An 11,002-nucleotide genomic window follows, 5' to 3' on the forward strand; every position below is an offset into this window, starting at 1 on the left:
GGTGGGCATTGAATATCCTGCTATTGTAGCGGTAGAAGAAAATTGTGCGTACGATTAGCGCGAAGGAAGCAGCAATGGTCTTCAGGGACAAATCAACAGCGCCATGGTGTACTGGACTGCTGTGCAGTAAGCAGGCCACAGCAGAAAAAGGATATCAAATGAGAGATGCTGCCATCAAGCTGCCAAGGATAAGGACCCACTTCATCCGCCAGTAAATGCCAAATCAAAATAGCTCTCAAGCCGGACTGCTGTCAACCTGTCCTTCATGCAGGGTTCACCTTTTCGTTTTTCTACCGAATCCCGCCAACTCCCGAAAACGAAATTTCGGCCGAAATTTCGCCGAATTTCGCTAATTCCGAACGAAAAGAGAATTCAAATTCAAAAAACAAAATTTCGGTGAATTCCGACCGAAATTTCGGTGATTTCGACCGAAATTTCGGTGATTTCGACCGGAAAATGATGTCCGTTGTGATTTTCGTACTGTTTCGGAGGTCAAATGAAAAACTTTTGAATACCAACTTTGTTCAGTTTTTCGAGATCTACAACTTTTGTTTCAGAAACTTTTTCATTTGAGCAATGGTTTGAAAGTTATTTAATTATTTCAAAAACTACCAATTAAAAGTCTTGTCATTTCATGTGACAACTTCCATTTTCTCTCTTAGGTCTCAACTAGACTTTTATTATTCTTGTTATTGCGGATATGCCTATTAAATTTCAGGGACATTGGTTGATCCAATTGAAAGTTGTTTTAAATCCAGGACAAACATGATTTGAATTGGTTATCAATTCATGTAACAGTGTTTGAATTTTTTTTTGATTCAATTTGTATAGAGAATTCCTAAAATGTAATTTGTATAGAGCGAGGAGGGGTCTGGAGAAATGCCAAGCTGCGTCGGATACTAAAAAACTATAAATTCTACCTCATTAGACTACAAATAACCTTGTTTTTCAACTAAAATGTAATTTTAGCCTAGCAAATGATTTTAGATTTGAGTGTGTTCTAGTCCTATTTGCTCAGAAGAACACCTAGTTTTTTATCATATTTTTTTCGAATTTTTTATAAATATTTTTGAATTTTTAAATTTGAAAACGAAAAATGGCGAAAAATACCGAAATTTCTCTTCCCGGTAACTAGCGAAAACGAAAAAAACACCGAATTTCGGCGAAATTCGACCGAAAAATTTAACCCTGCCTGCATGTGCTTATTGTTTAGACTGCTCAGCAACAATGACTGCTGTCTGCAAACATGTAAAAGAAGAAATTACCTTCAGCTACAGCAAATTATCAAGTGCTAGTTGCTAACCTATGCGGGCTAGCATCCAATTTGAAATGTATTTTTCAAGTGTCTAAGCTTTATGAAGGACAAGCATGCATCAGTTCAGTCAGGCTTATTGCTTAGTACTTGATTACATATCTTGAATGAGATTCTTTTAAGTTAATGACCAAGCTATAACTTGCAGCTTCCAAAGCACCATGTTAATTTGTAATTTATCATAATTGTTGTGAGATTTTCCAAACAGTTCTGCAGTCAAGTCAAACTTTGTTATTTCTAGTCTTAATATAAAATGTCCTACTCAAAATTTTGAAAATGTGGCCTACAATTTTCCTGCTGCGAATATTCTCAATTCCATACATCCATCCTGTTATTAACCTTATACAGCACTCTGGAAGCATGAGTTGCTACAAGACATAAATAAAATTAGTTAACAAGGATAATTGATTGCCAAATATTCAAAATTATTGTTTTCATCCCTATATAAATATAAATTGAGCAACGCAGTGACAAAACTGCAAACCTTACTCTTTTTTTTTTTTGCAAAAAGCATTTCAGTTCGCCTGATTGCAGTTCCATCTAACTAAATGGTACTATCACCAGTTCACGTTAGATGTTCGAATTAGAAATTTACGGTAAATTTGACCATTACTACCTTGCTATACATAGAACTACTTAGATGTGTCACATAAAAATGACTAATAGATGCAGTATAAAAAATACTGCAATCCCATTGTCATTTTTCCTATAATTTCAAGATATACTCAGATAAAATAATGGCCACAGGCATGCCTTAAAGACAGTGATGATATTCCAAAACCTAAACAATTAAATTAGACCCAAGGTAGCATTCAATCTTGTACTAGCATAGTGAAAAGTGAAATTTTGAAACATGGTGTCAGTCTGTCAGGCTTCTGCTTGTTTGTGCAAACTGCAAAGGCAATGGGAATTTCATGCAGATAAATTTACCATTAGGTAATACTAAAAACAAAACTGAACAAACCAAAGTGATAACTAACCAGAAAATTATTCAGCTGGTTTTACGGAACAAGCACCATGACATTCTTCTATTTGGTTTTGTGCTCTGACAGACAACAACAACAACAACATAGCCTTTTTTCCCAAGCAAGTTGGGGTAGACTAGAGATGAAACCCGAAAGAAATAAGTTCAAGGTTCAGGCACATTGATAGCTAGTCTCCAAGCGCTCCTATCCAAAGCTATCTCTTTAGAGATATTCCAATCCTTAAGGTCTCTCTTAACCAACTCATCCCACGTCAGTTTAGGTCTACCTCTACCCCTCTTTACATTATCGACCCGCTCAAGAACCCCAATACGCACCGGCGCCTCAGGAGGCCTTCGTTGGACATGTCCAAACCATCTCAGCCGATGCTGAGTAAGTTTCTCCTCAATTGGTGCCACCCCGACCCTATCCCGAATAACTTCGTTCCGGACTCTATCCCTCCTTGTGTGCCCGCAAAACCACCGCAACATCCGCATCTCTGCTACACTCAGTTGCTGCACATGTCGCCTTTTTGTAGGCCAACATTCAGCACCGTATAACATCGCCGGACGAATTGCTGTCCTATAGAATTTGCCTTTTAGCTTTTGTGGCACCCTCTTGTCACAAAGGATGCCAGAAGCTTGCCGCCATTTCAACCAGCCAGCTGAAATTCTATGCCTAACATCTTCATCAATGTCGCCATCCTTTTGTAGCACCGATCCTAAATACCGAAAAGTATCCTTCTGGACCACCACTTGCCCATCTAGACTAACGTCTCCCCCCTCATGCCTAATCGCGCTGAAATCGCACATCATGTACTCGGTCTTGGTCCTACTAAGTCTGAACCCTTTCGACTCTAACGTGCGTCTCCACAGCTCTAACTTCCTATTAACCACTGCCCTACTCTCGTCAACTAGCACCACATCATCAGCAAAGAGCATACACCAAGGGATCTCACCTTGTATATCCCTTGTGACCTCATCCATCACTAAAGCAAATAAATAAGGGCTCAATGCTGACCCCTGGTGTAGGCCTATGTTAATAGGAAAGTCAGTGGTGTTGCCATCACATGTCCGGACAAACGTCGTCGCATACTTGTACATATCCTTAATGAGGGTAATGTACTTAGTTGGGACTTTGTGCTTCTCCAAAGCCCACCACATGACATGTCTCGGTACTTTGTCATATGCCTTCTCAAGGTCAATGAAGACCATGTGCAAGTCCTTCTTCTGCTCCCTATATCTCTCCATCAATTGTCGTATTAAGAAAATCGCCTCCATGGTTGACCTTCCAGGCATGAACCCAAATTGGTTTTGGGTCACACTTGTCACTCTTCTTAGGCGATGCTCGATAACCCTCTCCCAAAGCTTCATCGTATGGCTCATCAGCTTAATCCCACGGTAGTTAGTACAACTTTGAACATCGCCCTTGTTTTTGAAGATAGGTACTAATATACTTCTCCTCCATTCTTCCGGCATCTTGTTTGACCGAAAAATGAGATTAAAAAGCTTAGTTAACCATACTATTGCTCTATCTCCTAGGCATCTCCACACCTCAATGGGAATACCATCAGGACCCATCGCTTTACCTCTCTTCATTCTCTTCAAAGCCTCCCCGATCTCTATCTCCTGAATTCTCCTCACAAAACGTCTGTTTGTATCGTCAAAAGAGTCATCTAAGTCAAGGGTAGGGCTCTCACTCTCCCCATTAAACAACTTGTCAAAGTACTCTCTCCATCTATCCATGATCTCCTCATCCTTCACTAGCAGTCATCTGTCCCATCCTTAATGCATTTGATTTGGTTGATGTCCCTTGTCTTCCGCTCGCGGATCCTAGCCATCCTATAAATGTCCTTCTCCCCTTCTTTCGTGCCTAGCCGCTGATACAGGTCATCATACGCCTTACCCTTTGCTACACTCACAGCTCGCTTTGCAACCCTCTTCGCTAATTTATAGCCCTCGATGTTGGCTGCACTCTTGTCAAGGTAGAGGCGCTTGAAACACTCCTTCTTCTCCTTAATAGCCCTTTGCACCTCGTCGTTCCACCACCAGGTGTCTTTCCCCTTCTGTTTGCCTCCCCTACTCACGCCAAACACCTCTGAGGCCACCTTCCGAACACATGTTGCCATCTTTAGCCACATGTCATTTGCGTCTTCTCCTTCTTCCCAAGGCCCCTCACCTAGCATCCTTTCCTTAAACGCTTGTGCCGCTTCCCCTCTAAGCTTCCACCACTTTGTTCTCGCAATCTTGGCACATTTGTCCCGGTGGACACGTACCCGAAGACGAAAGTCCGCCACCACAAGCTTGTGTTGAGGGACAACACACTCCCCAGGTATCACCTTACAATCTAAGCAATCACGTCTATCCTCCCTCCTAGTAAGGATAAAGTCGATCTGGCTCGAGTGTTGTCCACTACGAAACGTCACAAGATGGGATTCCCTCTTCTTAAACACTGTATTTGCTATCAACAAGTCGTAGGCTAACGCGAAGTTCAACACATCCTCCCCCTCTTGACTCCTGCTACCATACCCAAAACCCCCGTGCACTCGCTCGAACCCTACATTAGTCGCACCCACATGGCCGTTGAGATCTCCTCCTATGAAGAGTTTCTCGCTGGTAGGCACGGTACTAACCATGCTATCTAGATCTTCCCAGAACTGCATCTTGGTGCTCTCACTAAGGCCTACCTGAGGGGCATAGGCACTGATCACATTCAAAACCGAATCTCCAACTACCAACCGGATTAGGATAATCCGGTAGCCTTGCCTTCTAACCTCTACGACTCCATCCTTAAGGCTCCTATCAATCAAGATGCCTACACCATTCCTACCCGGAGTTGCTCCCGTGTACCAAAGCTTGAAGCCAGTATCCTCAACCTCCTTCGCCTTCTGGCCCTTCCATTTAGTCTCCTGAACGCATAGAATATTTACGCGCCTCCTAAATGCTACATCAACTAGCTCTCGCAACTTACCCGTTAGGAACCCTACGTTCCAGCTACCTATACGAATCCTAGTTGGCTCGGCTAGCTTCCTTACCCTTCGCACCCGTCGAGGGAAGTGCGAAGACCCTTGCTCATTTTTCACTACACCCGGGTGTAGATGTAGCGCGCCATTCAGGTGACGACCCGACCCTTGCTCACTTATCATCGTACCCAGGTCATGATACGACGCGCCCTTGGGGGGATGGCGACCCGGCCCTTGCCCATTTATCACCACATCCGGGTTCCGATGTAGCGCGTCGCTAAGAGGGTTACGCCCCAACGAGTTTCTTATAGGTTTCAAATCCATTAGAGTGGCATTTTTTATGCTGGTTTGCCAAAACCTAACGCAACCCTCCTCCTTTACCCGGGCTTGGGACCGGCTATGTTGAGTGCTCTGACAGAACATGCCAAAATATTCACCTTTGTTCTAACAGAAAGCAACACATCATGATCATCTTGTAACCATCCATAATTCTTCAGAAAAGAAAATACAAAAGATATTTCAGTGCCAAAGGTGTATTATCAGCTCTCAATTTGATCTGGCATATGACCTTTATTGTTGTTGGCTCTTACAAATTGTCCAAATCTCCAAGCTATGAGTTAGGATAAGAACTGCAAAAGGTATCATAAAAAATGGACGAGTTCTTATGAAAACAGAGGTTAAGTAAATCATTCTTTCCAAATCAAGAACATATCAGGTAACTCCCTCCAATGCTACAAGTCCAATAGGGTTTACTCAGTGCTTTTAAATAGGGAAGATTATAGTACATGTTGCCTTGTTTGGTTATAATAGGAATAAGCTATTTTTTTAGGGTAACATATAACATAACCTCAATTCTGAAAAGTAGAATAACAACACACTCAAATGCAAATTCTTCTCATGGTGCACATTCAGAGGGGAACAGAAGAAAACAGGCAACTTGCACAGTGAGTGAATATGAGTGGGTACAGTACAATATAACATAAGCTAAATTCTAAAAAGTAGAATAACAATCCACTCAAATGCAAATTCTTCTCACAGTACCCATTCAGATGAAAACAGAAGATTACTGAACTTGCGCAGTGAGTGAATTATACACATCACTCAGTTAGAAACAACTTGCATGTTACGGCAGGTTGGCAAACCAGCTCCCTGGATCTGGACTGCTATACTACCGTTCTATATTCAGTCACTTTTTTTTTTGAGTAGTATATTCAGTCACTGTTAGACCTGCAGGAACAGACAACCGATCTATTATCAAGCTGATCCAACGAACTGTATAAAACATTGTTCAAAGCAAACTGTTAAGAGCAAGAAGCACTTAGAAACTGATATCATTTAACCACATCATCAGGTGACATGTAATGACCCAGCTTCTTGTTCTTCAAAGGAAAAAAAAGACACTTCTAAAACCATGTAATGATGTGTAACCAACAAGTGTTCTTTTCAAAATGTCTACCGCACAAGCTCACTGATCCTGAGCCGAGCACTTAGCTTGCCACTAGAGTCAATTAGGTACAGTATACACCCTTAATATGTGATTAAAAATACTGATTACAAAGCAAATATGTTTCAACCAGGAACAAAATGGTGAACAAAGAAACATTGGCACCAGTGTTGAATTTGTAAAAGTACCTACTTGTCCTTTCCATGACTTCAGCAAAAACATCCAATTCAGTCTTTTGACTATGCAATTCCATTCATCACCTTCCCCAAGCATTTGGAGGCATAGCCATCAATGAGGCCTGGGACTTGTTTTTCGAAAGGATGCACAAACTTTTCCACAAAAAAACTTCTCGCCCATCATGGCAGTAGCATAGTAGTCCAGGTCATCCTTCAACAGTTCCTTCGCCTTGAGAACTTTAAGCAAGCTATGGCGGGGCAACAATCGCCGCTCAACACTATACGTGAGTAGTGCTGGCCTTCGCGCAATATATGGTACCCCAAGACCGACATCCCTCACCAAGAAATCCATATTTCCCTGAAGCTTTTTCTCAGACATACCCAGAACGAGAGGTTGCTTCCTCACCATCTCCAGCACATCATCCTTCGAGAACCCAACGCTTTGTAATAGCTGTATTCTCCTAGCGACAACCTCCTTGCTAGTAAGAGCAGGTATAACAAGCGCGTGGCGGAACATCCTCGCGCCACGATCTATGCCCAACTCCTACTCGCTGGACAGTCTCCTTGAAAAGCTCCAGGTTCATGGTGAACAGCCGAGTGGAGAACTTAGTGGCACAATCAACCTTAGAAATGTCCAGGCCGCATTGCCGGAGGAACGCCACGTTGGGCCTGGCACTCTTGTCGAGATCCCTCGTGAGAAGGGCGGAGCACCACCTAAGAACCTGCAGGAGCCTGTCGACGGATCCAAGCTAGGCCAGCCAGAACTCGGCATTGCCACGGAGGAACCTGGAACGGAAGGAGTTGGGGGCGAGGAGGACGACGCGCGCGATTTCGTCCCGCGACAGGCCGAGGTCGCGCAGGTCGGCAACGCGCGGGGCCAGGGTTTGTTCCACGTTGGAGCAGAGGAAGCTTGGGTCGATGACGACGACCCTCCTGACGTCGGCGGAGGGGACGCCGAGGGTACTCTCTAGGTAGGTGAGTACGGCTTCGGGCTTGGCGCGGGACCGGAGGTGGGATAGCCTCGCAGCGGCCTTGAGCGCCTGCGCCTGGGTGAGGCCGCAGCGGGAGACGAGGTAGTCCTTCATGGAGAAGGAGTCGGAAGAGGACGCGGCGGCGGCGGAAGAGGGGAGGGGACGGTGGGGGAAGACGAGGGGAGGGGCGTACGGGGAGGCTGGAAGGCGGGATGGGGAGCGAACGATGCGGGAGAGGGCCGCTCGCAGGTGGGAGACGACCACCATGGCGTTCCGGCGGTGGTGGACTGGTGGCGGCGGCGCCGGCGGAGGTGAAGTCGTGAAGATGGTTTGGTGGGACCCGTTTGGACTTTGGAATAGGGTTTTTCCAAACGGAATTTCAAAGAATTGCTCTTCCTACGTGCTCCCTCCTCCGTCCCAAAAATAATTGCATCTCTAAAGTTTGAAATTTGTTTCACAAAAACTTATACTTTAACTCAGTACCATAATTCGGAGTTTTCTTAAATAAAAGATAAGACAGTGTCTGAGATAAGAACTAGGAGTATTTTTGTAATTTCACGGAATGTATTGATTTGCGTGTTGAGTTTTAAAATTGCATTTATTTTGAGAAGGAGAGAATATGTCCATTTTGGTGAATACTGAGGGTACGTTTAAAATGGAGGAATTAATCTAGGAGGAATGGAGCTGCCTATTCTAGATAAATTTTTTGATATTCTTCACAAAATAACCGCGGGCCAAAAACATTTCTTTTGTTGATATTGAGGTAAATATTTGTGCAAAAAAAGTGAAAATACACCTTTGCTTGTGGATATCTCGATGCAACCAAATCGAACTACTAGCATCTGCAGTTGAGGTGAGTGACTACCCATAGGCTCCATGGCGGTGGAGCCCACATAGCAGTCCCTCAACTGCAGAGAGTGAAGGAACCGGTCTCATTTCCTTTATCGAAGACATTATCGCTGCTTGGCTCGTCACTCCCAAAGCACAGTTGCTAAAGCAAATCAAGAGTTAAGTCGTTCTCCATATCTTTGGCCGATAGGATATTTTGAAAGAAAATAATACGGAAGAGGTAGTCCTTATATTTATCAAGTAGAATTACGTTTTAAGATTCATATGATAAAAATTCCTGCCACATTCCATCCTCACTCATCAAAAGAAAAATAAAAGAAAAGCTTAAAATGGGCCTCAATTGGGCCGAAACTCGTGATGACGCAGCAGGCCGAAACACAATCGGCCACCCGCACTGCGCACCGCGTGCCTTCTGGGCGTAGAAGAAGGTTCACCCCCCTTCGGCCCTCTCTTGGTCTTCCTTTCCCGGCGGCGAACGGCTGGGCGAGCGGCGGCGTAATTCGGTGTTCGACGGGCCCTTCGCCGGCGACGAGCACCCACCAGGTACGCCCTCCCCTTCTCTTTTTCCTTCCTGTTGTGCGAATCGGAGCATGCCAGACCGGAAAAGTAAGCTATCTTATTCGGATCTGAATCTGACCCAGCTACGATATGTATGTTACCCTGAACAGCCATGGCCTACACTGGGTCCGCCCCCGGAGAGAGGCCTAGGACTCGCCCTCATGGCCTCACCCAGCAGAAGAGGCAGGAAATAAAGGAAGCCTTTGATCTATTTGATACTGATAACTCTGGTGCTGACGATTTCCTCTGGGGGTTTCCCATTCCATTGTTTCCACTATTTTCCTCATTTTGGAACTGTTGATATCCAACTCGAACATTTTTATGTCACAGGAACCATCGATGCCAAGGAGCTCAATGTTGCCATGAGGTAAGGCTTCCAATGTCATTTTAATGGACGAGGCGCAACCGTGACTCTGAAATTATTTCTTTCGTTTACAGAGCCTTGGGATTCGAGATGACTGAAGAGGTATTGTTCCTCCCCTCAGTGAATCCTTTGCTTTACACCGTCTAGAAAGTGCACTGCAGTTGTTTCTCGCCCCCTCTACAGTCCCAGAAATGTCTGATTAGCCATATAGATGCCATAGCTCTTCCATTCATGTTGGTAGAATTGATATTGCAATCTTGCATAATTAGTGTTTCAATGAGCACAAAGTTGTGCAGTGAGGCACAGTTCCTGTTGATATTGCTGCACTGAGCATTTCCTTTACACTTATTTCACCTTTGAGTTAGCTTGTTGATGAAATCAAAGGCTACTGGCCATGATATGTTGCCCATCATGAAATTCAGACCAACAGTGCCTCATATTTTCTGTTCTGTCATTTTGTGTAGCGTGGCTCTGCATTCTTCTATTGAGGAAATCCCTTGAAGTAACACTTCCACTAATTTATTCTGGATACTGCAGCAAATCAACCAAATGATTGCCGATGTTGACAAAGATGGCAGTGGAGCGATCGACTATGAGGAGTTTGAGCACATGATGACTGCCAAAATCGGAGAAAGGGATAGCAAAGAGGAGCTTACAAAAGCATTCCGCATTATCGACCAAGATAGAAATGTAAAGTATCATTGCTCTTTCCTTCCTGCAATCCATGATTTTTTGTATGATTGTACTGGACTAGCATTTTGCCTGATCAAGTAGATTTCTATGTCTTAGCTACAACTATTCCGAATTCTAACATGGTATTCCGTCGGAGAATGCTACTGTAACTCTTCAAGTATGTTATGTTATACTTGCAGGGAAAGATTTCAAACATTGATATTCAGCGGATTGCCAAAGAGCTGGGTGTAAATCTCACCCTTGAAGAGATCCAGGACATGGTGCAAGAGGCGGATAGAAATGGTTGGCTTTGTTGTTTCTGACATCTTTCTGTGTGTATATACAAACTACTAGAAAGACCGTGGTACAATTTTCTTTTCCCAACTGAAGAAACCCTGTGATTTGTAACTTGGTTTCCGGTTCATCACAGGTGACGGTGAGATTGATTTTGACGAGTTCACCAGGATGATGAGGAGGACCAGCTACGGCGTCCGTGGCAGGTGACGGTGAGACTGACTTTGACTGAGTTCACCAGGATGACGAGGACTAGTAAACTTGATTTCTGCACGGGTGCTCGATGTTGTGCAGTTGTTCTATAGCTACCGTTTGTGCTGTTAATGTGTTTGGGTGCTGTAGTCACTCTGAAGTTGTGCTTCACAGTGGCATATGATGTTATTAGTTGTTCTAAAGACTCGTATAAGAATAAACACTGATACCCCATCAGTTTGTGAA

The 11,002-nt window shown here is 44.0% G+C and overlaps 2 protein-coding genes across 3 annotated transcripts; one reads left to right on the plus strand and one right to left on the minus strand.

The window, feature by feature from the left end:
• Positions 1–1,191: 1,191 nt before the first annotated feature.
• LOC120694502 lies at positions 1,192–8,164 on the minus strand. 2 transcript variants are annotated; one of them, XM_039977645.1, is made up of 2 exons: positions 6,873–8,164; positions 1,192–1,238 (listed from the first exon to the last, which is right to left on the minus strand). In XM_039977645.1, the coding sequence occupies exon 1, from the start codon at positions 8,092–8,094 to the stop codon at positions 7,606–7,608; it is 489 nt and encodes a 162-aa protein (XP_039833579.1). In that variant the 5' UTR covers positions 8,095–8,164; the 3' UTR covers positions 1,192–1,238; positions 6,873–7,605. The 2 variants fall into 2 exon arrangements, with proteins under 2 accessions (XP_039833579.1, XP_039833578.1); XM_039977644.1 differs by lacking the exon at positions 1,192–1,238 and adding an exon at positions 6,436–6,463.
• Positions 8,165–9,049: 885 nt separating this feature from the next.
• LOC120694503 (probable calcium-binding protein CML13) lies at positions 9,050–11,002 on the plus strand. Its single transcript, XM_039977646.1, has 7 exons — positions 9,050–9,219; positions 9,345–9,464; positions 9,565–9,601; positions 9,673–9,700; positions 10,136–10,288; positions 10,471–10,573; positions 10,701–11,002. Exons 2-7 carry the CDS (start codon positions 9,347–9,349, stop codon positions 10,772–10,774), a joined length of 513 nt encoding a protein of 170 aa, XP_039833580.1. The 5' UTR covers positions 9,050–9,219; positions 9,345–9,346; the 3' UTR covers positions 10,775–11,002.

This window comes from Panicum virgatum, chromosome 2K (assembly GCF_016808335.1).
Source record: "Panicum virgatum strain AP13 chromosome 2K, P.virgatum_v5, whole genome shotgun sequence".
In the NCBI taxonomy this organism is placed as follows: domain Eukaryota; kingdom Viridiplantae; phylum Streptophyta; class Magnoliopsida; order Poales; family Poaceae; genus Panicum; species Panicum virgatum.

What these genes read in the sequence shown, in the direction of transcription:
- LOC120694502 (XM_039977645.1), bottom strand. Translation starts at nt 8,094, where the DNA reads ATGGTGGTCGTCTCCCACCTGCGAGCGGCCCTCTCCCGCATCGTTCGC.
- LOC120694503 (XM_039977646.1), top strand. Translation starts at nt 9,347, where the DNA reads ATGGCCTACACTGGGTCCGCCCCCGGAGAGAGGCCTAGGACTCGCCCT. An exon ending in ATTTGATACTGATAACTCTG is followed by an intron (nt 9,465 to 9,564) that starts GTGCTGACGATT and finishes TTTATGTCACAG; the next exon opens with GAACCATCGATGCCAAGGAG. An exon ending in TTATCGACCAAGATAGAAAT is followed by an intron (nt 10,289 to 10,470) that starts GTAAAGTATCAT and finishes TTATACTTGCAG; the next exon opens with GGAAAGATTTCAAACATTGA.